The sequence below is a fragment of the Diplodia seriata genome, assembly GCF_021436955.1.
Source record: "Diplodia seriata strain FDS-637 chromosome Unknown scaffold_1, whole genome shotgun sequence".
NCBI classification, from domain to species: Eukaryota; Fungi; Ascomycota; class Dothideomycetes; order Botryosphaeriales; family Botryosphaeriaceae; genus Diplodia; species Diplodia seriata.
Window position 1 is genome coordinate 967,298 of NW_027117308.1, and position 25,597 is coordinate 992,894.

The following is a 25,597-nucleotide window of genomic DNA, read 5'->3' on the forward strand; positions in this document are numbered from 1 at the left end:
ATCCGGCCAGCCCTCTGGCCCTTTGGCCTAGCGGGTGCTGCCGTTCCATCCGCCACAACTCCCCCCACCCCCCCTTCCAATAACCGACTCGCGGACCCTCTCCGTTCTAACGCGTCTGCTGTGTGAGACCTGCGCTGTGCAAGGCCAATCTCGATCCGATGGGCGCGCTGGGGCGAGCCGCCGCCGGTCTGATAGGCGCAGACGGCGACGGGACTCAGCGCCGTAGACGTTCGAACATGGCCGGCTGGGTCTCCGTGCGTCGGTCGTCGTGGCGAGGCGCCCTCATCCTCATCTGGCCAGTCCGCATCGAGATTTTGCAAACTCGATGCGTCGATGGGGAAGCAATTGTCGGAGAGGTTCCCGATGCTCCCCCTCCCTGCGCGCCCCCCAAGGCACTCCCAGCCTCTGGGGACAGAGAGTCCCGCAGCCTTGCTCGACAGCCTCCTTTGGAACCTCCACATTGTTTTTTGGATTCCTGTGATGGAGGAAATGGTGTCGGATGGCCGGAAACTCTCTGCGCGTCCGCAAAAGGCGGCTTTGATGGTTCGGCTTTGGGCCGGAAAAAGTGGCGCACCCCTTCGTAAGACTTGGCCTTACCCGCTGCGCCAGGCCGCCATGCAGGCCTCCCCAAAGGGTAAAAAGGGATCGTGGTGACAAGGTGACTTCGTTGCTGGCGAGTACTCTTATACCTCGGCCTCCCTCTGTTTTATACCATTTTTATAGTGTTTCTTTTCCCCTGCTATTATCATTTGCAGGTGACAGATATGATCATGGTCCTGCGAAAGCAGCAATACGGCATAAACGACCCACACTTCGAGCATCTGACTCAGTAGGAGGGACGAGAGTCTCTTCATGGAGACAAGTTACGGAGGATGTAATGCTCTTACTGCCTTCGACATTGCTTCTTGCCTGTGACAAAGATCTACCGACCTACCTCTTGTTGGCTTAGTATGCTTGCAGCTCACGTGGGGGTGATCAAAAGGGAATGGAACCCTAACAAACGGTGTGAGGAGCTTTCTGGGTGGCTGATCAGCCCACAAAAAAAATAATGCCCTCTCTCTATGCCACGGCTATCACTTCGCGGCCACATCTTCGCCTACAAGGACTAACGGCGTCAATAAAGAAAGTCGAAGTCAGGTATCGAGAGAATTTGTTATTGAATCGGTTTCTATGTTTAGTGCGATTGTCATGCCGGGGAAAACAACACCCATGGGCTGCAAAGCTCGAGAAGAAGATTCTTTGGCCATGGTCTGCCGGGATCGCGTGAATAGGGTCGAAAGCACCACCTCGCCTCCTCACGTGGGACAGGCACGGAGAAGTGTACAGTCGGGGCGGAAGGCGCGATAGATGTAGCTTCCCGCTTGGAACCACTCTTCTCGGATGCTTGGAATTCTTGGGTCGGGGAGGGGCTGAGACGCTCAGCGCCACAGGCTTCGGACGCAACGCCCGCCTCCATGCTACGATTGAAGTTGGAGTTTGTGGCCTCACCTTTTCGGAAGCCTGCAATGTCATCCTTGCATAAATTCCCCGCGGCGGAAACAGAGAAGGTTAATCGAGCTGGCACGGTGGGATGATTGAGGGAGATCGGGTTGCGTGACTTTGCCGTCGCGGCAGCGGAGGCGGGCTCTCGCGCCGTGAAGATTGTGGGCGGAGCGGAAGGCCGCCTCCGCGCCGCAGGACCTCTCGTGATTGGGCCTGGGGCGATTTGCCGTCCCGGTTGCGGAGAACTTACGTGTACTGCATGATGGGAAAAAGGTCCGGGCTAATGCTCGGAACGTAGTAGTTCTCACCACGACGAGCCCACCTCTTTCATTGGCGCGGAGAATGTGACCGGCGAAAAAGGGGCCGCTGATGGGTGGCAACTTAGGCGAGTAAGAGGCTCAGAGCGTCGGATAGTTGCCGTAGCCAGCATATCCATTCAACGAATCCCTATAGAAACCTTGTGATGGCTCTCTAACCTCATTTGGTCTGCTAATAACCACGTCCATTTTCGGCGAGATTAAAAACACCCTTCGTCGAAACACTGGCTAGAGTACTACGCAAGGAGCCGATAATGTATGGGAAGTACGCAGATGACCAAGAGGTGCCATCTGAGACACTGAAGCCAGGTGTAGCTGCGGTGTGAGGCTCCAGATGCAGGGATGCCAATGATGCCAATGTTCAATACCGTGGAGCAGGCCGTTCCTCCGAAGTTGACAATCATAACGGCTGCCGTCCTGTACATCCACTGAGTCCAACACACCAGTTCGGTGATGGCTGGCTCGCAAGCCATTGCAGGGCCAACGGAATTGACTCGACGTCTACGCCGAGTCCCAGGCTGGCCGGCTGAAAGCCAGAGATGAGGTGGTGAGATTTGCGGTAGTGCAGTTTTTGACTTGCCAAAGGGTTCCCGTCACAACCTGTGAGTCACTTAAACGGACTTCTGCCAAGAAACTCGTCTGATGGCTGACAGGACGACGAGGATACGTCGGATCCAGACTCTTGACATAGGTATCTTCGCTTAGACTCACCAGTCTATTGGAGGAACACAGCAAGGAGGAGTAAGGTTGAAAAAAGTCTGACATGTCAAGGCTGGGAGTCGGAAACGACTCCGTACAGCTGATTCCCGAAAGGGAGGTGGAACGGCAGACGGAAGCCTCCCTAATCATGAAAAGGTGGTACCGCTGACAGTCTCCTTCAGGTCTCTCGCACAGCGGTTGCCCAATCACCATCTTGAAGAGCCACGATCCTGGCGGGTCTCCAGTCCGTGTCCTGTTCGATTGGCTAGCGGAGTGGATTCTTCGGTCGTGGAGAGGGCGGTGCAGCAACATCAAACGTCTACAGGAGTCCGTTCCGCGAGGGAAGCACACGATCGATCCGTCATTGGATGTAGCTCTACACCGCATTCGAGAATCGCATACTGAAGGCTCGAGCCGAGGACGGCTATGACCACTTTCTGTCGCAACAATGACGAACATTCAGGGTTCATGTGTGCCTGCCACGGCGGACGGACGAAGCATCCGCGAAAACCGGGTGTCTCAGCCGGGAGAAGCGATTACACACGGCGAAGTATGCCAGGGAAGACCAGGAGAGATTGCCAAGCGCCATGGTTCAGCCATACTTGGCTACTGTCTGACAACAAGCAGATGGCCGAGAACACTACAGCCCGGCTCATCTATCCTCATGTCTCGGGGCGTGGAAGTCGTTTCAAGGTGTGGCACTCTTCACGTGGAGCCCTGGCTCTAGCTCCATCGGGGCCACGACATCCAGTTGACCAACGGGGTCAGGCGGGTTGCTGTTCCCGCATGTAACCAGCGTCGCACGTGACTACGGAGCACACAGATCCTAGCGCGCCGGGACAGTCATGAGCGACGCAGAAGTAGCGAAAGCCATGCGGGCTGCGAGCCAAGGGACATGATGGTGGAAGGACGACGAAATATGCGCAGCGCCGATCATGCGGGGTGGCCTCAGGCAATTGGATCGCGCCGAAGTCCATGTACCGTCGCGGATAAGTTGGAAGATGGCAATCAAGCTGGTCCAGGCAGTGAGGCTATCGTGGGGTGCAGCCCTGGGGTCGGGTCGGGAAGGCAAGCGAGTGGGCAGGGGCCTTCGGGCTGGCGGCGCGTCATCAGAGGCAGTGGACGGCGACGAGATGAAGCAAGGTGTTGGGGTTGGCGCACGCAGGGAGGCTAGGGGCGCCAGCGCCTCCTGTCATTCGCTGGCCGAACCTAGCGGTCGCGAGATGAGTCGGCTTGGCGGGCCACCCGTTGCGCGCGCCCACCGAACACGACCGTCGCTCGCGGCTGCGAACTTCCCTCCTTCAGCAACACCCAACTTCTCGTCGTCGCCGCAGCTCGCAATCGCCCTCCCGGCCCTGTCGTTGCCCAGCGATCCGTTTTGCGGCCTCTCCTCGTGGCCAGGCCCACCCTCCGTTCGCTCCGACCGTCGCTCGTTCCGTGCTTTCACCTCCTCATTTCCAACAGGCCGTCGTCGCGACCCGTCTCACCTGCACACTGCCTGCCGCCGGGACACCTGCTCCGCCCGACACGCTCAACACCCACCTCCCTTCTCCACCGACCGTCTTTGAACCTGCCAGCTCTCGCGCCGCGCAGCCTGACGAGCACCGCCTGGTCTTGGCGCCGCCGTGACGCGACAACAAATAGAGATCCGCCGCCATGACGACGCCCTCGAGCTCGCCAGGCCCCGAGGTCTACCGCGACCGCCTGCCAACCCTCTATGAGGTGCTGAGCCGCAGGACCTCTGCCCCCGTCGACCTGTTCTTCTTCTACATTTACATGCGCGACCAGCAGCGCTCCGTCGATTACCTGGATTTCTGGTAGGCTGCGCTGCTCGCTCGCCTGGCGCTGCTGCTAATTGGGTGCTCAGGCTCGATGTTTCTCAACACATGGCCCTGTGCCGTCACTACGTTCGCGAACTGCGTCGCACCAACCTGTTCGGCACCCCGGAGCTCGAGAAGTCCGGCAGCAAAAGATCTTCCGCCATCCTGGACAATGTCACCGAAGCCGGGCCATCCAACGAGAAGACTACGCCCGAGCAGCGTCTTTCGGCCTTCCTGCGCGAGGAAGACGTTGCCAGGCACCATTCCCCTCACAACAGCGTCGGTACCACCGATTCCGCGCGCTCAAATACCGATCCACCGCGCCCGAGCTTCATGGCCGGTTCGCAGGCTAGCGGATCTCCCATGCAAGACTCGTCGGGCAATCAGCAATCTACTCCCGACCAGCACACCGTCACCCGGAACGACATTCGCGCCTCTGCCGAGAAGATCTTGTACACCTACCTCCTTCCCGGCTCCGAGCGCGAGATCATTCTGCCGCAGAGCATTCTGGACAGAATTACCCATGACATTGAGGTCGAAGCTCGTGACGATCCCGAAGTTTTCGACACTGCCAAGGACTACGTCTACCAGGCCATGGAGCGTGATGCTTTCCCTGGCTTCCTGCGCTGTAAGGCCTTTGGCAACCTGGTGCCTCCGAGCATGATGGTTCGCATGATCATCGGTTTGCTGGCTATGTTTGGTGGATTCTGGGCCGCTTTCACGCTCATCTTCTTGAATCACTCGAGAAGCAACCGATGCTGGGTAAGCCTTTTCCCTCTGTGATCTGAGTACTCACAAGACTGACACATAGTTCCAACACCAGCTCATCCTCCCCTTCACCGTTGGCGTCTACATGCTCGCATCACACCAGTACATGCTCGACCCCCTGCTCGTATTCGCTCGCCGCAGTGAGACGACATTCGGCAGTTTCGGCATGATTCGTGAGCCATTCGTCAAGAAGCTCCTCATGAAACGCGCTATCATGGTCCTCCTCATCATCATCCTCGCCGACGCCGCCCTGTGCCTGTTGTTCATCCTCGTACCGGGCAAGCGCCTATGATGCGGCCGAAGCCCCACGCCGTAGCGGTCTTCGAATTCCTGGTCGTGTTCTTGCTTCTTCAACTTCCGACTAAAAAAAAGCGCAGCACTGGCGATCGTGCTATCTTGCTTTCTCGCTTTTCCTTGCCCCTCAGTGCATGGGCTTACAGCGTGCTTGCGAGTTGATTTTTCTCTCGTAAATTATACCCTTACTCGAGTTATTGTTGCCAGACCGAACCCACTCGAGACACCCGGCCGGCCACACCGAGAGCGTGCTTTTCATTGTCCTTTTGTCCGCTCGTCTTTTCATCGGCGGCGAAACCAGGCGTTCAGCGGGAGTCCTTTTTTCATATATCCTCGAAATCATTATACTGTCCCAGATGGAAGGTTCTATGTCGTATTTTACTGTCGTACTCGAACCTCTTTCATCCTCTTCTCTTTTCCTTTTTTCCTTCCTCTTTTCTTTCTCTTCGGCGCAGTCCGCCCGTCTGAACGAACGACACTTACTTGATTCTCACTGGACCACGGACTGGCTTTATTATTCCTCTTTTTCCTCTACTACTTCTTGATATGCTTCGGACGTCGCCATGGTTCTATTTCACTTCAACTGTGGGGAGGTTTAATGATTTTGTTCCTCACCCTCTTCCGCGCCGAGCAAGAAAGCGGGGCGAGGAGAGGAGAAGAGCTTAATTCGCCAGCGTTTGGGGAGGATGGATGTTGGTTTAATCCGAGAGAAGAGATGATGGGGGAGTGTGCCGGATGGATTGCGGCAACGGTAAAGAATGCGGATGGAGTGGAAGGGGGAATTTTTTTTTTTGGTGCTAGTCTGGAGAAACCAACATCCAATCAATGGCTACTACCAACTCGCTTTCCCTCTCCCGAGACCATTGAGCGAACGTTTTACGCTGGTATTCGCGCGCGTGTAGGTGATGTGATGCACGCATAGGATGGCTGACGTGCGTAAGGGAAAGCAAGAGCGCCTTATTCCATTCAGCCTCTGCCCGATTCTTTCTCAAGTTTACGAAAAGGATAACTAAACATGTCAAGAAAACAAAACAAAAAAAGGAAATGGAACGAGACCGCTTTCCCCAAGAACGCCGAAAACCAAACTAAGAGCCATTGCACCCTATTCCCTTTCCTTTTCCCAATGCGAAACAAGCACCTTTCTTCCATTCTTTCCCCTACCGCCAAAAAAACAAAAGAGGGTCCAATTCATGAGGAATCTATACACGGACAACCACCGCAAAGGCAACGGGGATGGATGCGGTTCAAGAAGGAACTGCTGCTGCTGCTGCTGCTGCTGCTACTCCCTGTTGGTCACTTCGACTACTATTACAACATCATGTCTTCCCGCGGGGAGCACATGGGCAACGGCACGCCGCCACCGACCATGAAGGCGGCGTTTGCGGCCGACTCCTTCTTCTTGCCCTGGGTGAGGATGCCGAAGCGGAGGAAAACCTCGGAGCAGGTGACGAGGATGGAGAGGATGATGAGGACGATGATGATCCAGGTGATGCCTGAAGACGGAATCGTTTAGTCTATTGATCCTTTGGTTGGGGGTGAAGAGGAAGGGGGGGCAGGGCAGCAAGTCAAACTCACGGGTCATTTTCTTGTCGGCGATGGAGTCGCTCAGGATCTCGGCGAGGTCGAGGAAGACGCGGCAGCGCTCGTTGAGGACCTGGATGCGCGGCTTGATCTCGAGGTACTCGCGGATGGCGGCGTAGAGCGGGTGCAGCGTGGGCTCGGACTCCCAGAAGAAGTTGGGGACGTCGAGCATATTTGAAGCTGTGGGGAAGAGGAAAGGCGAGTCAGCGAGAAAGCGGAGAGAAGTTGATGTGGATGTGGATGTGGAGGTCTCTTGATGTTTGGACGACCGGACGAAAGGAATGGTCTGTACTTACAAAGGTTGACATCTACTCTGCTGGCGAATAGCTGTCCTAACATGCTGACGACTTCCTCACGCTGCATGCCCAGCTTTCCGGTGAGTGCTAAACGACGCGGTACGTACTGCGCCTTGATCATGATCTGCGCCATTCGTTCCTCGAAGAAAGACAGCTTGGTGCTCTGGGCGATGGCATGGCTCATGGCCAACTTGATCATATGGTCTCCGCTCCGTAGCGTGATCATGTCATTGTAGACACGGGGCCGGCTGATGCCGGGGTTGTATTCGAAGTGGAACTCTTCGGTCTCGAAGTCCTCTTCCTGCTGCGGCCGCGTGACCAGAGCGACGTTGGTGATGGACTGCGAGAAGGTGAGGTCGGCCAGGATGTCCTTCTCCTGACGTTCGGTGAAATTCCAGAAGACGACGACGCCGTAGGAGTAGACGAACATCTCGCCGAATCCGAGGGCGTCGGGGGCAATCCTTGGCGGCGACATTGAGCGCTGCGAACCGTCGCGATGCGGAGAGCGTGGAGACTCGAACATGTCCTCCGACGTCCTCGACACGCTGCCATTGCGAGGGCTCTGGCTGGGAGACTCTCCCTCCTCGTGTGCTCTTATACCGTAGCGCTCATTGTCTCCGAAATAGCCCTCGTGGTACTCCCTGTTCTCGTTCCGCTCAATCTCCTCGTCCAGCACGCTCTTCCCGCCGGGGCTCTTCAACACCGGACTGCTGCGAACGCGGTAGCCATCGTGCCCTCCCAACAGCGGTAGATGATAGACGGTGTACAGGCAATCGTCATACAGCTTCGTGCGGGCGGCGTGCTGGTTTTTGACGAAGTCGGCCGTGGCGCGCAACTTGTACGACTGAGCGGTGCAATAGGCGGTGACACGGGCCAGCTTCTCGGCGCGGCGGGCCTTGGGCAGGCGCTCGGCGTACGACTTCTCCTTGACGCCGGCGCGCTCGCTGCGGATGCGCTCGAGCTCGTTGTCGTCCGGGGGGCCCTGGTCCTCGTCATCGCGGAAGCCGTCGAGCAGCTCCTCCTCGGGCAGGTCCTCCTCGTCGGCCTCGGGCAGCAGCACCAGCTTCTCGCTGACCTTGCTCGACCGCGACGGCATGTACTGCGGCGCCAGGCGGCCGCTCAGCCGGGGGTCGAGCGGGTGCCTGCCCGACGGGGTGCGCGTGTGGCGCGGCCGCTCCGGGACCGGCCCCCGCCGCTGGCCCGAGGGGATCTCGGAGGCGTACTGCAGGACGTTGTCGACGCTGATCAGGCGTGTGGTCGAGGTGCGCGGGGCCATCTGCGGGCGTTGTTGCTGGGCGACTTCGCGGGCGTCGGTGACGAGCACGGTGGGCCCGCGCTTGGGCTTCGCTGATGTCGTGGACGCCATTGCCGGACGGTGCGAGGAGGGTCGGAGGCGGCGGCCTCGGATTGGGAGGCGTGGGAGGGCGCGGTGTTGTTGCGGGCTGGGCGAAGAATGGATGTGGGTTTCGGCGGTGTCGTGGGAGCTTTGGTGTTGCAGGGCTGCGAACGTCATCGGCCTGCCTGCCGAGCTTCTTCATCTCTTCCCGCCTTCCTCGCTGGTCTTCATGCAGCCATTGAACACAATCTCATACGAATCTGCCATCAATTGGTCCAATGCCGCCTGCCCGCCAGTGTTCTAATGATAGCTGCTGGAAATGAAAACGACCCCCCTACTGCGCAGGATCGGACGACGACTTCGGCCCGCCGCTTCCCTTCCTTGCCGGTGCTTCTTTTGGACGGCTTGACACTTGCTCTGGCTCCTCGCCATCACTGAATTGGAATATGGCCCTCCATCCCGGCCGACCATACAGACCCTCGAGGTCCTTGGTTCCCCGGCTTGCCAGGTCTTCGTCGTCCTTTGCAGGCTTTCTTGTGGTCTCTTTCCTCTGCTTCATTTCCACAGTGCCGTTGTGGCTTTTTGCCAGTGAGTCTCAAGACCGATTCAATTCAATTCGATCACTGAATTGGAAAGGTGGATGGGTCAAGCGCATCCCGATATTTAAGACCTGAACTGTTGAGTTACACATGTGGCAAACAGCGTGTTCGGTTTGTTCGATAGGCGTTATTTTCAGGTGCTGGCATGGGCTGGCATTGCAACGCATTCACAACTTCGTGACGGGTGCAAATCAGCATCGGCACGTCTATGGATTTCAGGAGAGCCAGATCTGAAAAGGCTCGTTTCCATGAAGGAACAAATAAAGTTCCAGCTACCTAGCCTAAAATGCTACGGCGAGAAGTAGCTCGCCAAGTCAGATAGCAAACCAACCGGGTCATGCGGGCATCCACGACACACGACAGATCCGGGACCGACGGGCCGACGGCGTTTACGAAATCCTTTGGTGTATGGGTCGACGAATCAGGAAACGCCGTGGCACAGACAGTCAACGGCTCTGCCGCACGCCACGCCAACGCTGAACTGGCGGTATATGAATCCGCAGAAGCAATACATGATCGCAAATCCTCCCATAAAACGTGCTCAAACCACCTCTCGCCGCCAGATCTGGAGTGGTGTAACGCCACAATTGGCAAAGGATGCATTCCTATTGACATTTGTTTCACATTGACAACCATTGCTTTTGAACTGTTTACTTCCAATGTTCTAATAATGGTGCCGGTGCTCCGTGAGCCCGATGGACCGGCAAGGTTTGGCTTCTAGTAAGAGCGAATGAGGGCTTGGCTGGAAAGTGTCAGGGACAATATATTTCTTCAACTCCTTTTTTTGCCTTACAACGTTCATTTCATTGCTTGCGAAGATGTTTAGATCCTCGGTCTTCGGTTTCGTATTTTTTTGTTATGCCGCCTGGTGGCCCGCAGTCTCGGCGAGCAGGCTCGAAGGCAGATTCAGCAACTCAACAAGTAAGCAGACAAAGCGAGTCTCCCAAACCCTTCAACATACTAACATCTATCTCTCAAGAACCCGTCAACTTCGGCATCCTCCTGTTCCCCGCATTCCAGGCTCTCGACGTCTTCGGCCCGCTCGATGCCCTGAACATTCTATCCTGGAGCCACCCCATGAACCTCGCCCTTGTAAGCTCCCGACTCACCAGTAAACCTGCACTCCACCCGTCCACTAACAGACCGCTCCTCTAACCCCAGATCGCCGAAACCCTCGACCCAGTCAGCACCGCGCCACTCAGTCCCGCCATGAATCTCTTCAACAGCAATTTCTCGCAATCCGTCCTCCCCACCCATACCCACGCCACCGCGCCCCCTCTCGACGTCCTCATCGTCCCCGGCGGTAGGCCTTCCCTCCCTCCCTCCTCCACAACGACAACAACAGCAACAACAAGAAAAAACCACTAACCCCACAGGCCTCGGCACCCGCGCCCCCCTCGCCCAACTCTCCCCCACCCTCACCTACCTCACCACCGCCTTCCCGACCCTGCACACCCTCCTCACCATCTGCACGGGCGCCGGGCTCGCCGCGCGCGCCGGCCTGCTCGACGGCCTGTCCGCGACGACCAACAAGCGCGCCTGGGCCGCCACCACCGCGCTCGGCCCGAACGCGACGTGGATACCGCGTGCGAGGTGGGTGCGCGCGGACGAGAGCGGCGGCAAGGTGTGGAGCAGCGGCGGCGTGAGCGCCGGGGTGGACGCGACGCTGGCGTGGATGGGCGAGGTGTACGGGGAGGGCGTGGCGGCGGAGGTGGCGAGGGGGATGGAGTGGACGGGGGTCGAGGGCTGGTGGGATGATCCGTGGGCGGGGTGGTATAATCTGACGGGGTAGCGCGGGGGGAGTGAGTGGGTGGTTGCAAGTGAGGGGGAACGGGGGTTTGGAGGGGTGATGGGCCAGGTGTATGGGTGGAAAGGGACGTTGTGGGGCTTTTGTGGCGGTGGTGAGTGAGCGATAGACGCTGGGTAGTTCATGAGGTTTTACGCTTCTCGGTAGGTAGTATGAAGAAGGAAGAGGAGGGCGGACACGAACGCCAAAGTTTCAAGGAATTGACTCTTTATTATCGGGCAATAGACTAGAGAAGCCAAAAGTCTTCTAAATGAGTGTGTATCTGAAAGAAAGACGTGCCGAATGAGCTCGCCAGCTGGGGGGAAAAGGAAAAATTACACCATCACGCTCTATTATCTTTAGCAGAGGTAAGCCCTTCTCGTCCATAGCCATCACTTCCACATGGTCCAAATCTGAATGCTCTTCGCCCAGCACCAGCCCCTTAATTTCTCCCTCTCCCTCCCGTTGCACCCCCTCGGCCACGCCCACGACCACGCGCTCCTGCCCGTCCTCCTGCCCGTCCTCCTGCCCTTCCTCCTGCTCGTCCTCCCGCTCGTCCTCCCGCTCGTCCTCCCGCTCGTCCTCCTGCCTGTCCTCCTTCCTCTCCACCTGGAGGAGAAGAGGCAAGAGGAGAGAAAGGGGGAAAGGAAGGACTCCCTGTCTCTCCCCCTTCCTCTCCTCTTTCCGGTAGTTCTTCCTCTCCTCCTTCCTCTCCTCCTTCCTCTCCTCTTTCCGGTAGTCCTGGTAGTCTTCCCCGTAGTCTTTCCTCTGACATACTTCCCCTCTCTGGAGGTTGACTGGCGTGTCGTCGGCTGCGACGCAAAACCCGTGCAACCGGAGTCGAGGAAGCCGGTGCTGCCGCATCGTCACCCGTTGCATGCGGCAACTCGGGCGGCGGCGGCAGCGTCCACGCTCCTGCTCCTGCTCTGAGCTGGTTTGAAAACCTCGTGGCGGACCTGGGGCCTGGCCGGGTTCCGATAGTGCCGTCGTTGTCGGAATCATGGTTCAGTGCCTCTTCGGCGGGATCATCGTTCTGGTCCGCCTCTACCTCCGCCTGCTGGGGTTCAAAGACGTTGTTATTGTTGTTGTTGTTGTTGTTGTTGTCGGCGGGATCATCATTCTGATCCGCCTCCGCGTCCCCGGGCTCGACGTTGTGGTTGTCAGTCGCACCACCTTCCCCATTTGTATGCTGGGGTTCTGCATAGCCGGCTTGCCGGCGTGCTTCCTCCATCTCTATTCTAGTCTGCTCCATGGAAGCCCTCTCCCATTCGAGTCTTTCGCTCTCCGTCATCTGCAGTAGTTATTCATACCGCACCCGAAATTGCTCTGCTCGCACTGCCTCCAATCTTTCGCGGTGTTGGAACAGATGAGCTATCCTCGCCTGCATTCCTCTCAACGTCGCTCGGATCCCTTCGATCTCCTCCCTCTCGCCGTCATCAAGCTCATCCCCCGCATCTAATTCTCTCTGCACTGCCTCCTCAAACCTTCTAAAGGGTTCAGCGGGTTCACCATCCCGCCCTACCTCCTCCTGCACCGCGCCCAATATCCCCCTCATCGATTGTGTATCGCTCATCGCGTACTCCCCGAACGCAGGTCTACATTCAGCAGACAGCATGTAGTTTGGCCCCGACCCTTCAACGTCGTAATCTCGGGGTAGCGGGAGTGGCAAGAGCGGATCCTCCACAACAGGACGACGGCGGAAACGGGTGAAAGGGTCTAATTCCAAATGAGCGGTATACTCGAATTCATCATCTCCGCCATAACGAACGTGCGTCCACCGATTAATGGAGGAGTAGTGCACCAGGTTGATCTGACGGTGTTCAGGTCCATGCCCTCCTCGACTTAAGACTTTCCATATGAAGTTTCGCCCTTCCTGGTGGTGGGGAATGTGGACAAGGATCTCCACGCTGTAGGCATCAGCCAGAAGCTGTACCATTTTCATAGTGCCTTCCACTCTCCAATCGAACAGCTGATCTAAAAGGCGTCCGCGCTCGCCCTAGCGTCTCGTGGAAGTATCCAGGCGTTCGTATAGCAGCCTTCGCTGGATGGCCACGTAATTGGCCCTCAACGGTCTTATACTACGCGCGGCTCGTCTTGGGTCCATTGCATAAATCCAAAGGGATTGAACATCTGCCTGGACTCGGCGCCAGTTTCTGCCATAGGCTTCTGCAAAGGATCGAAACAAGGTCTTCATCCCTCTTCATTATTTGTGCTGGAGGCCGTCTAAAGGGACCACCTGCGTCCAATTTTTTTCGTGGTGCCCTTCAAAGCCGGTCAAATTGGGTTCGCTCTCCAAATGTACTTCCATGCTCTCTTAATTAGTCCTCGGCCGAACAAAAGAAGCATGACCGATGCCGATGTATGCTTCTGTTCGCGGTGCATACTGCTGATGGGGATGCAGGGAGTTATAAGCATCTATTGTTTGGTCAGCAAGGAATCAAAAAGGGAAGTTCAGGATTACCTTGCAGCGCCCGAGGCAAAGGAGCAGGGAAGTAACATGGATCCTGATAGTAAATCATCCGCCAGTCCAGCTCACATCGATTGTCTTGTTGAGGTCGATCCTGAGCTACGGAGAGTTCGTATTTCAAAAGTCGGTATAGGAGGGAAGCAGGGTTATCCACACTGCCTCCAAGCCCGCGGAAGCTACAGAGCTTGAGAAGTTCCTGCGGCGTCCATAGTTGAGACTCGGGTACAAACTGATCGTCTCGGTGCCTTCTGTCCAGTGCCTTTCTGAGATTCCACGCAGGACTGGCTTTGTCAAGCCCAAGGTCTCCGCACCGACGGCGCAACCAGTTCAAACATGGTCGGTACAACGGGCCCAGAAGCTGAGCAATGGCATCGTCCTTAGTCACATCCGCAGAAACAGCTACACCCTGAGCGAGCTACACCCTATGGAGCTCTGCAATGATGGCACGTTCGCTAAACTCCTTGAGATCCGCCGCATCGTGCCGTGGCTCTATGTCGGGAAAGTTGTCCCGGTATATGGGGTTCTGGTCCTCATCGATGAGGTCATCATCTCTGGCCATGTTAACGAAGTCTGACTGTTTGAACCACTCTCAGACGAAGGAATGAGGAGCGGTGCAATGAGAAGCCCAAGACGGGACAGGAGGTCATGGCTTTATCATGGACGTCGACACACGCACAACGGACGACATAGGGATTGAACGACGCTGAACGAACGTCAAAGTTTGCAGCAACGGTGCACGCATTGTGTTCGTTGTTCGATGGGACGAAGCCGCCGGCAGAGACGGCTCGAAGATGTTCTTGGCGGGAAGCCGTCTTCTTCCTCGGCCGTCACGTCGCATGGCCAAGAGCATGCGATATAAGTCATCCGTGCCTAGAGGCCGAGATGCAGCGTCAAGGAAGAAGGCGCCGAGCACCGGTTGCGGCAGCGCACAGAGGCCGAACAATGAGGTCTCTTGGTCGCGGATCGGGGCAACCCGAGGTCACACAGGCTCAAGCGCGGCGATTGGCGACGACGCAGGTCGCGAAACATGGTCAAGGCGCGGCGTGGCAGGGAGCGCCACGGGTGAGTGGTGATGCGGGTTCGGTGTTGACCCAGCAGGTGACGCAGGCCGGCGGAGCTGTGGCCGGCTGGCGCTGGGCGGGGCGGGTGCAGGTCAGCGTCGAGGCCGGAAAGAGCAAGGCGTGGCGCCGGCGGAGACGCAGCGGGAGCTGAGACAGGTGGAGTGGCAAGGGCCTGGATTCGCAACTCCGGCGTAGATCCATCTGGGGAGCGACAGCAACTCGTCGATCGCCCAGCCGAGCGCCACGCCCAAAACCCACGCCCATAGCCCAGCACGCGCCTCCGCGGCGCCCTCTCCCCAGTCCTCTCAACACCGCCCGGAGCTGCCTCGCTGCCCGAGCCTGCCTGCGCCCGCTCCACCCGCTGCCCGCCACCGCATCATCGCGCACGCGGCACCCCTGCTGCGCTGTACACACTAGACTGCCTCTTTTCCTCCGGCCTGTTTGCTCGTGCTGCTGCCCGGCGGAGGCATGCGACGCGGCCCTCGCCCTCCTCCCCCACTGCGACTCTATGATTGATCCGCCATCAATCTTCACAGGACTGCCGCGCGACCACCGACCCTCGTCCAGCCCCGAGCCCCGCCACCGCCCAACCCGCTCCCGCCCTCGCCCGCCGCCCAGTACCAAAGCCGCGACCGCATGGCTGGCTGCGCAGCCGCATGCCACTGATCCAGAGCCGCCCTCCGGTCCCGTGAACCCGCCGCCGTGCCGCCAGTCAGTCGCTGATTCATTCGTCGCTCCTTCGAGGCCTGCTGAGAAGCGCCTGTTGCCGCAGCAAGGCCCGGCCCACAAGCACGCCCACAACGAGCCTCTGCACAAGCGCCGCAAGCTCCAGAAGCGCTCGCGCCACACGCTCGATTCCTTCGACTTGCCCGCGCCGTCGTTCGACCGCAAGCAGCCGCCGTCGCCGCTCTTCTTCTCGCACTCCAAGCGCGCGCGCCCGCCGTTGCCCGCTCGCTTCTCGAGCTCCGAGGCCGCCGCGAGGATGTTGAGCAATGCGCGCGAGGACAGCGGCATCAAGACTGTGACTCTGGCGCGCGGCACGTATGCTGGCTCGAGCCCCTCGACCCGCACATCGGTCGATCGCTCGAGCCTGCCGCCCGCGTCGCCCGAGATCCGCGAGAGGCCCGATGTGCCTCGCGCGCTCACCAACATTGGCATTGGAGAGCTGCTGGAACAGGATGGGCGGCCGACGTTCATTGTGGATCTGGGCGAGCCCACAAACTACGGCCCGGGATACTTTCAAGTAGTGTTCGCCAATTCAGCTCTGCGCGCCAGCATCGGCCTTCTCGACCTCGTGAGCGGCAAAGTCGTGCATGGCTCCCAGGACTCCGCCACCTTCAAGGCCTTTACCCACTTCAAGACATGGGTCCTGAGCGCCGTCGTGCACGGCGAGTCTCTAGACGTCTGCATTCCGGGCATGCTCTACGGCGGCCTGTCGTGGACAATATACACGATCCGCAAGAAGTATCGGGTCATCAGTGGCAATTACGCGGCCTCGCCCACCCCGACCACGACATCGTCTCTCCCGAGCTCGGTGGCGGCGCAGCAGCCTTCGTCTGCAGGGCGGCTTGCAAGGGGGGAGAAGCTTGGCCCTGCTGATTCCGAAGGCGTGGTACTGCCGAGTACCGAGTCGGATGCTACCGATTACTTTGGCTTCGCTGCAGGCGCCCCTTCACCCGACAGGCCCAGCACCCCCCAGACGGCCGGGACCATGACGACGGCTACGACCAGGACCACGGCCGGCGAGTTGGTTGAGGCCCCGCAAACCCCGGCTGGCTTGACCGGACGCCTCTTTGGATCCTCTGCAGATGCATCCGCCTTTGCCACCCATCCGTCGATAACAAATGAGTGCGTACTCCGCGCTGCTGTTGCCGGCACCGTTGATTCATTTGAAAGCTTTAATGACCCGAGTTCCAGGAAAGAGATTGGCTTCTTCGACTGGACGCGCCTGCCCATCGACTCCAATCTTCCCAAGCATATCCAGTTTGCGCGCAGTGTTGACTGGGCATCCACCCCCCTGGGGCCAATCGAGTTCTGGTCAGCCGACTTGCGGCAAATGTGTAATTTGATCATGGCCAGCCCGCACCCTGCGGCCATGTACTGGGGAGAAGACCTTGTAGCAATTTACAACGAAGCATACATATTACTGGCCGGCCAAAAACACCCGACCCTGATGGGCCAAAGCTACAAAGACGCTTGGGCGGAAATCTGGGAGGATGTTAAGGATGTGTTCGCTAGCGCAAAGACTACCGGCCAGGCCACAATGAAGGTGAGTTGGTAGCGGGTGGTCTCCTCAGCTTCCGTCAAAAATTAACCCGCCCCTTCCAGGACGACGATTGCCTTTTTATTAAGCGAAGCAACTACCTTGAAGAGACGTACTTTTCCTGGGCAATTATTCCCATGATCGGAGGCGACGGGACCGTCATGGGCCTCTACAATCCGGCATTTGAGAAGACTCGACGGAAGATTGCGGAGAGACGGATGCTCACTCTCCGCGAAGTCGGCGAGCGGACCGCTGCTGCCCGTGACATAAAATCCTTCTGGGACCAAGTCATGAAGGCGCTAGCGAGCAATGAATATGACACGCCATTTGTGCTCCTATACTCGGTCGCGGACGACTCCGACAGCGATTCATCATCGATGCATTCCAGCAGCGTTTTCGGTACGAAGCAGTGTTTGTTAGAAGGCTCAATGGGCGTACCAGCGGGCCATAGGTGTGCACCGGACCAGTTGGAGTTAAAGACGAGCATGGATGGCTTCGCGCCTGTGCTACGGGAGGTCATGAAGACGGATAAGCCGGTTTTGCTGGAGATCGGGAGCGGAGATCTGCCTGAGGAGATGATGGAAGGGACCGGAGGCCGCGGTTTCGACGACCCCGTACGATCCATTGTGGTTTGCCCGATACATCCGACGACCGGGGAGTCTATACTGGGGTTTTTGGTCCTTGGTGTGAATCCGAGGCGGCCCTACGACGATGACTACAACTTATTTGTTCAACTGCTGAGCCGACAGCTTGCCACGTCCCTGGCGTCGGTGGTTCTTTTCGAGGAGGAGATTCGTCGGGGTCAAAGAGCTGCGAAACTAGCTGCGATGGACCGAATGGAGTTGTCCGAACAGCTTGCCGCTAGGACCCAGGAAGCAAGAGACAGCGAGACGAGGTTCACTCGTATGGCTGAGTTTTCACCGGCCGGCCTTTTCATTGCCAATTCGGAGGGTCATATCATTTACTGCAACGACACTTGGTACGAGATATCCCGAGTGCACAAGGACACGGCCAGCACAGATCAATGGATAGATGCAGTCAAACCCGAGGACCAGCAAATGGTCGCAAGTCTGTGGAATACCTTGGTTGAGAAGACCGAGGCTGTCACGGCCGAGTTCCGTTTCAAGGCACCTTGGGAAGATAGAAACGGCAATTCCACCGACACCTGGGTCCTTTTCAGCGCTTACCCGGAGAAGAACCTTCAGGGTACTCTCAAGAGTGTCTTTGGAACAATCACAAACATCAGCCAGCAGAAGTGGGCCGAGGGCTTCCAAAAGAGGAAAATGGAGGAGGCTGTGGAGCTGAAACGGCAACAGGAAAACTTCATCGATATCACTTCGCATGAAATGAGGAACCCCCTGAGCGCCATTCTGCAATGCGCCGACGAAATCTCTTCCTCTCTGCTCGACTTCAGACAAAGCGGATCAAAGGTGATCGAAGAGGAGCTCGTCAGTAACAGCATCGATGCTGCCCAAACCATTGCGCTCTGTGCGCAGCATCAGAAGCGCATCGTGGATGATGTTCTTACCTTGAGCAAGCTCGACTCTGCCATGCTTCTCGTCACGCCTGTCGATGTCCAACCTCTGACTGTCGTTCAACGCGCGCTGAAGATGTTCGAGGGAGAGCTGCAGACGGCCGACATTCAGATGGAGTTTATAGTGGACGAATCCTTCAACAAGCTCGGCGTTGATTGGGTCCGTCTGGATCCATCCCGTGTGTTGCAGGTGCTAATCAACCTCACGACGAACGCGATCAAGTTTACCACGACCGAGGCCAAACGGACGATCAAAGTAACCATCGCAGCATCGACGGTCAAGTTCTCCAAGCTAGAGAACAGACTCGTCAACTACTTCCCAACGCGATCGAAGAGAGTAGACATGACCGAGAGCCACGACTGGGGGACAGGCGACGACATATACGTGCATTTCGCCGTGCAAGATACCGGCCGCGGCCTCAATGAGGAGGAAAAGAAGCTGCTCTTCCTGCGCTTCTCTCAAGCCTCGCCCCGCACGCACGTGCAATACGGCGGCTCCGGTCTCGGCCTATTCATCTCTCGCGAGCTCACCGAACTGCAGGGCGGCGAGATCGGCGTGTCGTCGGAAGCGGGCAAAGGAAGCACCTTCGCCTTCTACGTCAAGGCCCGCCGCAGCAGCCCGCCCGCCGACCCGGTCGAGCCGCTGCCGGTCAGCCTGACGCGAGCGACCAGCGACCCGCGCAACAAGCGGCCGCAGGATCCCATCATCAAGACCAGGGACTTCGCCGCGCCAGTGCCGAGACGACCGACGAGCGCCGGCGGCAAGAACAACCAGACGACGCCGCACGGCGGCAACCGCAAGGACATCACGGTGCTCATCGTCGAGGACAACCTGGTGAACCAGAAGGTGCTGCAGAAGCAGCTCAAGAACCAAGGCTTCACCGTGCACGTGGCCAACCACGGCGGCGAATGCCTCGACCTGCTCCGCACCTCGACGCACTACGCCAACAACAACAATCCGTCGGCCTCAGGTAGCAGCGGCAGCGGCAGCGGCGAGTCGGCCACCACCACCAACAACACCACCCCGCCTACGCTCCACCTCTCGGTCGTCCTCATGGACCAGGAGATGCCGGTCATGGACGGCCTGGCTTGCACGCGCACAATCCGCGAGTGGGAGGACGCCGGCAAGCTGATCGGGCACGTGCCCATCATCGCGGTGACGGCGAATGCGCGGGCGGCGCAGATTGCGCAGCTGATGGCGGCCGGCATGGACGACGTCGTGAGCAAGCCGTTCAGGATCCCGGAGCTGGTGCCGAAGATTGAGGAGTTGGCAGGGAAGTTTACGAAGGCGAAGGAAGGGGAGGAGGAGGTGGAAGGGGGGGATTCGGGCGAGGGGAAAGAGGAGGAGGTGGTCAAGAATTGAGATGGGATTACTCGCGAGGTAAAAGGGGCAGGTTGTAAAAGAGGAGGGATTGTAGCATTATGGGCTCCCTTTTTTTTCCTTTTCTTTTTTATTTGAGACTTTCGCTTTCGCGGCAAGGCGCATCTAGAAGTTGGAGGGGCGGCCCAAGGGCACGCAACGCACACACGAACGGAAGGAAATGAAAGAAAGAAGGACACGGGATTCACATGATTACGGTTTAACGGGTTTGGCATGCTGCATCTGATGACTCTTGGTTTTTGTTTCGCATGGTTTACTGGCTTTTTTTTCCCCCGCTCTCTCCTTCTTGGACCTGGTTTAGAGGAGATATATGTTTAGTATCCTTGCCCTGTAGAGATTCACTTTCGCTTATGTTCAGTTTACACACCATACCCCCGGTGGAGGCGCGGTTGGCTAGTCATTTTGATTGTCGGACTTTTTGAGCCATTTGCTTTCTCCTTTTCTTCCGCAAGCACGCTGGCGTCTTTTTGCTATATGCATATCTTTCGGCTTTCGGTTTTCGTTGAGATCATGGGTTATCGAAAGCGACCATTTAGCTTCACGACGTCTCGGTTCATTGGGCGGCACATCTCTCGTCAGCTATTTTTTTTTCTTTCTTCTCTTTCTTCCCTTTTCCGCGGCAACGGCCATGATAGTACGAAAGAGACTATTCCGGTGTACAAAAGTTGGGACAACTGATTTTTTCACGAAGACAATTTTGTTTCCTGGCAAAAGAACCATGACCCACACACACACACACACACGCATGCCACATTCGGTTCGTTTATCCGGTCTGTCCCCGATCGTGGAAAGCTGAAGCCAGGGTTGTATGTGAGTGGTCGAGTCTCATCTGCAAGGAGGCCCCGACCTCACGTCTTGAAGGCAGCCGCCCTCATGGCTTGACTGGACCACGACGCCCCCGGCTCACCCTGGGAGATTCGTTATCCGGCGACAAAAAGCTGCAGCAGGTGTGGAGCCCCGACGACGTCAGATCCATCATTCCGATGACAGCACGTAACGACCGAGGTGCTGTCGTGCTGTCGTCGTCCGCAAAAAGAAAGCAAGGGAGTTGGTGATTGCCCTAATCGGGTTGCTTCATGTAGTCAGCGCGCGCCTGCAACAAGGGCTACAGGTGGGGTGATGGTGCTGCTATCTGTAGCACTTATCTACCGACGGGCATTGGACGCCACGGGGCGAAGGGGGAGCCTACGGCTGGAGAGGGTAACCCGGACGACAAGGAAAGAATCAGCTAAGGCGGGGTCCTGACCGATGAGCCTATTTGTGGACGCACTCGAGGCATGTCGTGGTTATCGCTGGTTTGGCTTCCTATCTGATCGTCACCCTGAGCTTTTTCAGCTGGAGTTGGGATGCGGTTCGGTCGACCAGCATGATTGCGCTTGAAGTGAAGTCCGAGTCGCTGTTCATGTGCCCACTTTCCGGGACCGGCAACCTCGATTGGATAACCGTCGGCGATTGCTATCTCCGACCTACCGGTACCATGGGCGGAACCCTAAGCTACATGAATCCTATCGGACGCTCTTTGTTGGGCGCGTGTGACTGGGCGGATGGGAAGTGTAGGCTCGGGCTGACAGGCGCTGCAACAGGACGCTTTGAGAAGGGAGGTCGGAAGCTTCCACCACCAATGCTGGGGACGCGAGCTAAAGGCAAATAGCGCTGCCCAGACTCGAGCGACGGGACCCGAGTAGCGCAGTTCTTCTGCACGGCCGATTGCCAGGCTGCAGCAAGGCTGTGGCGGAAAGGATAAAAAAGGCTCCAGAGCATTCCTCCCTCGCCCCTTCGGACATCGGAGAATGGGAGGTGGTGCTGCTGTTACAGCCGTAGGATTGTCCGGAGGTGCGTGCTTTTCTGTAATATACAAGTTATGCCCGTCAGCAATTCGGCATGCAGGTACGTGCAGCCGGCGAGGCTTACTGCGCGTCTGACTGGCCGACCTCTCCTCCGGACAACGCAGAATACGAACAGAGCCACAACCCAACCCTACGGCCGCCCGCAACGTGCGTCATACCCCCCAGATAGGGATTCATGCGTATAAGACGGCGGCGGTGACAGCCTACCGCCGCCCCCCCTCACACACACAGCTCGTGCAGGAGTAAGCAGTAGTGCCTGGGAATCAGGGGTTTTCGAATCTTGCTTAAGCGAACCCGCGCCCGGCATACAGGGGGATTTTCACTTCTTTCGAATGCGCGTCGACGTCATAAAACTTTCATTCCTATGTGCGGGAAATACAAGGTATTACTATAAGGAGTGGCCGTACATGAACAGAAAGTAAACTAGTGCAACAACAACAGCCGGAGGAGAAAACGCCCCATCCGAAGCCCGAAACCTAAAAAATAAAAAATAAAAATAAAAAATCATTCAAGCGGCCGTTGGAACCATCTCGGCCTGCTTCTCAGCCTTCTGCTGCTGCTGCATCACGTCAACGGCGACGGCGGCGGCTCCACCAACGCCGCTCCCGCCGCCACTCCCCGCACCCTCAACCGCCGCCACCACCACACCCTCAGCCCGCCGCTCCCCCGCTCCCGCCCTCGCTGCCACCCCCATCTGCGCCTTCCTCCTCTCCGCACCCTCGAGGAAGCGGCGCGCGCTCTCGGCGTAGCGGTTCACGCGCGGGCCGTTGCGGGCCTCGGGCCAGCCGTCGATGGCGTGGGCGCGGCACAGGCCGTCGAGCGTCATGTGCAGCCACAGCTCGTTGGTCAGGTGCGGCAGGCGCTGCATGAAGTGCTGCGTCAATGGGTTGGATGGGTCGGTCACCTTGAGCTGCGTCGCGCAGTGGAAGTGTGCGCCGGCGACGACGCTGGCGGTGCGCGCGTGGCGGCGGGCCTGGTAGGTGGATAGTAGGCGGGTGATTTCGTGGGTGGGGATGGTGGGATGGGGGATGGGGTCGTCGGTGTCGGAGCAGGAGGAGGCGGCGGAGGAGTTGGAGGAGGATGAGGAGGAGGAGGACGAGGAGGAGAGGGGGGTGGGGAAGTAGTCTGGGTGCGAGGCGCGCAGGGCTAGGAGCAGGCTGGAGAAGCTGGCGGCGGATTCCATGGCTTGCATGGCACCCATGGCCGCGTGAGGGGTCATCTGGCGGCGGCGGGGGGTTGTCAGCACAGGAATGCTTGTGGGGGTGAGTGGGTCACTCCTGCAGAAGGGCTGTAGAACCCCAGCAGAGGGGTAGCTGTTATCTCTTCAGATCATGATCACGTACCTTGTGCGCCGAGTCCCCCAGCAGCAGCATGCGGTCCCGGCTCCACACGTCGGCGACGCCCTCCTCCAGCCCCGTCATGACGGCAACGCGCTTGGCGCCGAAGACGTCGGCGAAGGTGACGCCCGCAGTCACTGTGGCGTTGGCCACAAGCTCGTACGCGGCGTTGAGGTCGTCGTCCGTGTACTTTTTCTTGTCGGGCGCGTCGAAGCCGATGGTCTGGTGCAGGTCGACGAAGAGGAACCAGTAGAGCGTGCCGCCCGCGCCCGAGAAGATGAGCAGCGACGCGTCCGACTGGTGCACGGTGAAGGCCCGTCCCGGGTTGATCTGCGGGAGCGCGTTGGAGATGCCGTAGACGCAACCGTATTTGGTAGCGAAGTCTGGTGAAAAGCATGTGGTCAGCATTGAAGGCCGGAATCCCGGGTTCGAGTTTGAGTGGGGAGTGATGCATGTTGGCAGGATTCCCGGGCAGACAGGGGGAGGTGACGTACTGTCGGGAGTGTGGTGGAGGTGCGGCAATGCGGCCTCGATCTCCCGCCGCACAAGGCTCCGCACTCCGTCGGCACCCACGAGGAAGTCACAGTCCAGCCGATCGCCGTCTGTCGTGGTGATGGTGGCATGAGTGCTGCAGCTCTCCACCTTGCAGACCGGCTTGCCGGTGAGGACGCGCGATTTGTCCTTGATGCCCTCGTAGAGGATCTCAAGCACGCGCTGCCTCTCCATGAAGTATCCTCCGTAACCAAGGCTTTGAGGAAGAATTTGGAGTTAGCATGCTTTGGCGGCGGGAAAGGAATCGTATGGAAGTGGTCTGCGCTTACATCTCCGGATAGGACCTCATTGCGTGCAAAGTGTTGTAGAGAGTGCCGTTGCCGTCACGGTACTCCCAGTAGTCGTGTGCGACTGCGTACTCCTCAACCTCGTCAATGAGCCCGATCTGATCGAGGATGCGGAGGCCGTTCGGCATCAAGCCGAGACTGGCCCCCTCGGGCGGAGCAATGTCATTGCGCGCTTCGAAGAGAGTGTAGGAGATGCCGGATTGCTCGAGGATGTTGGCCAGGGTCAGGCCGGCAGGCCCACCACCAATGATGCCAACGGTAACACGCTGCTCGGATGCCATTGAGATTGAAGTGTCGTTGAGTGCGAGTTGGTAGAAAGACAAGACTGGTTATGTTCAGGAGGTACGAGTGACCATTTCCCGGCAGCTTTTATACATTTCCCTCAGGCTTGTCCCTGTCTTGCATTGCTTTTTGACATGATCTTGTTTCTCGCTGTCCGATGCAGAGCCATGGGGAGAACCTGGTTCGGCCGAGCTGGACTGCAGTAGTTGGGCGCCTTCGCACGACGTTTCCTTGGTGCTGGGTGCCTGCGTGAGGGCGGCTGACCCCCTCAAGACCCGAGTGTAGGACCCCTGGACGTGCCTGGACGCAGGCTGACACGGCTATCACTCGGCCCGTGTCGGGCCCCCGGCCCCGTACCACCGTCTTTCCCCCGTCTTCGCCGCTTCGGGCATTGTTTGCGGATGATACCCTCGTCATAGGGCTTCTAGCGCTTACGAAATGTCCATATTAGCAGCCGACTTCATGCCGCTTACTCCATCTGCACGTAGCATCTTAAGGTGGCGCCCCCGCAATGATATAGGACCCGCGTATTGACAGCGTGATCTCCACGTGGTGGGTGTCCTTGACCTTGGTTAAGCATGTAATTAAGCGGCCCTGGGCAGCGCTGTTGCACAGGTAGGGCTGTGCCGTTCAGTTTCGGGTAGCACTCTTCTTAACTCCGCTTCCTACTCAGCTGATGCCGACGGCTTCAGAAGCCAAACGTATATATCTCGGGCTTAGGCCCTTGCATCCTTTGACTTTGCCACTCGAGTCCTGAAATATCCTCGGTTGCGCGCCTGACCAAGTCAACCGCAGCAATAATCCATCCAAGAAACTCTGCGGCTCAGCCTCGTTTGCGTCACAGTGAGAGCAAGTGTCCGCGGTGGATACGGCCACCCCTTCCAATTCAACGGATGTCTCTTCCCGGATCTCGCCGGCATGGCATGCAATGGAGTTACATTGACCGCGTATCTGCAAAATGATTCATATCAGATCACTCTCCGGTCCAAAGTCTTCGTTTTAAGTTCCTTGCTTGGAGGTAGCTTATTAGGCATACATGACTCCAATTTCTCGAGTACTTCCGATCATTCTGAATGTATGTGCCTTGTTTATTAATAGCATCCTCGTGGGTACCCAAACAGCTGAGTACCAAACAAGACCAGCACTTCATTGCACTCGTAGATCCGTGACAATGACAGCCAGGAATATGTCAATTTTCTCATCACAAAAGGAGTATATATCTCACTGGTGTGCAGGCATCGAGGTGTGCGGTTAATCTTTAGTTCGAAGCTAGTGCGGCACTTACCTATGTGGCGTTGGTATCTGGTAAGCAAAGTGTAGGATAGCCGATGCGCACCCCCGCCATTGGTCCGCCTCCTCACGCCATTGAAAAAAGAAACCATTGTGTTCAAGCTATCTTGTCTTCATTACTACTGCTCTGCAAAAGATAGTACGCACTGCCTGCATCTGTAGTTGAAGCATGTTTCCCGATGTGCACAATCATACTGAGGCATCCAGACGCAGTCTCCGACTACCTTCACCAAAAACCCCCATAGAGGCCAGCGCCAGGGCCAGGGTCCCAACGGTCTCGCAAAACGTGCGCTCCAATTGGAAACTGCAGTTCAACTT

General features: G+C 57.7%; 5 protein-coding genes across 5 annotated transcripts; 2 read left to right on the forward strand and 3 right to left on the reverse strand.

The window, feature by feature from the left end:
- Positions 1-4,154: 4,154 nt before the first annotated feature.
- RAX1 (Bud site selection protein, Revert to axial protein 1) lies at positions 4,155-5,378 on the forward strand (the record flags this gene model as incomplete). Its single annotated transcript, XM_066771811.1, has 3 exons — positions 4,155-4,315; positions 4,366-5,080; positions 5,130-5,378. 3 exons carry the CDS (start codon positions 4,155-4,157, stop codon positions 5,376-5,378), a joined length of 1,125 nt encoding a protein of 374 aa, XP_066637090.1.
- Positions 5,379-6,688: 1,310 nt separating this feature from the next.
- Positions 6,689-8,623, reverse strand: sif3 (Sad1-interacting factor 3; the record flags this gene model as incomplete). Its single annotated transcript, XM_066771812.1, has 3 exons — positions 6,689-6,873; positions 6,956-7,141; positions 7,258-8,623. 3 exons carry the CDS (start codon positions 8,621-8,623, stop codon positions 6,689-6,691), a joined length of 1,737 nt encoding a protein of 578 aa, XP_066637091.1.
- A 5,849-nt stretch (positions 8,624-14,472) lies between these two features.
- SLS55_000300 (uncharacterized protein) lies at positions 14,473-19,666 on the forward strand (the record flags this gene model as incomplete). The annotated part of the gene is made up of 3 exons (XM_066771813.1): positions 14,473-14,507; positions 15,125-16,775; positions 16,835-19,666. 3 exons carry the CDS (start codon positions 14,473-14,475, stop codon positions 19,664-19,666), a joined length of 4,518 nt encoding a protein of 1,505 aa, XP_066637092.1.
- A 2,373-nt stretch (positions 19,667-22,039) lies between these two features.
- On the reverse strand, positions 22,040-22,732 carry SLS55_000301 (uncharacterized protein; the record flags this gene model as incomplete). Its single annotated transcript, XM_066771814.1, has 2 exons — positions 22,040-22,677; positions 22,729-22,732. 2 exons carry the CDS (start codon positions 22,730-22,732, stop codon positions 22,040-22,042), a joined length of 642 nt encoding a protein of 213 aa, XP_066637093.1.
- A 115-nt stretch (positions 22,733-22,847) lies between these two features.
- SLS55_000302 (uncharacterized protein) lies at positions 22,848-23,988 on the reverse strand (the record flags this gene model as incomplete). Its single annotated transcript, XM_066771815.1, has 3 exons — positions 22,848-23,251; positions 23,363-23,616; positions 23,690-23,988. 3 exons carry the CDS (start codon positions 23,986-23,988, stop codon positions 22,848-22,850), a joined length of 957 nt encoding a protein of 318 aa, XP_066637094.1.
- Between the last annotated feature and the right edge of the window lie 1,609 nt (positions 23,989-25,597).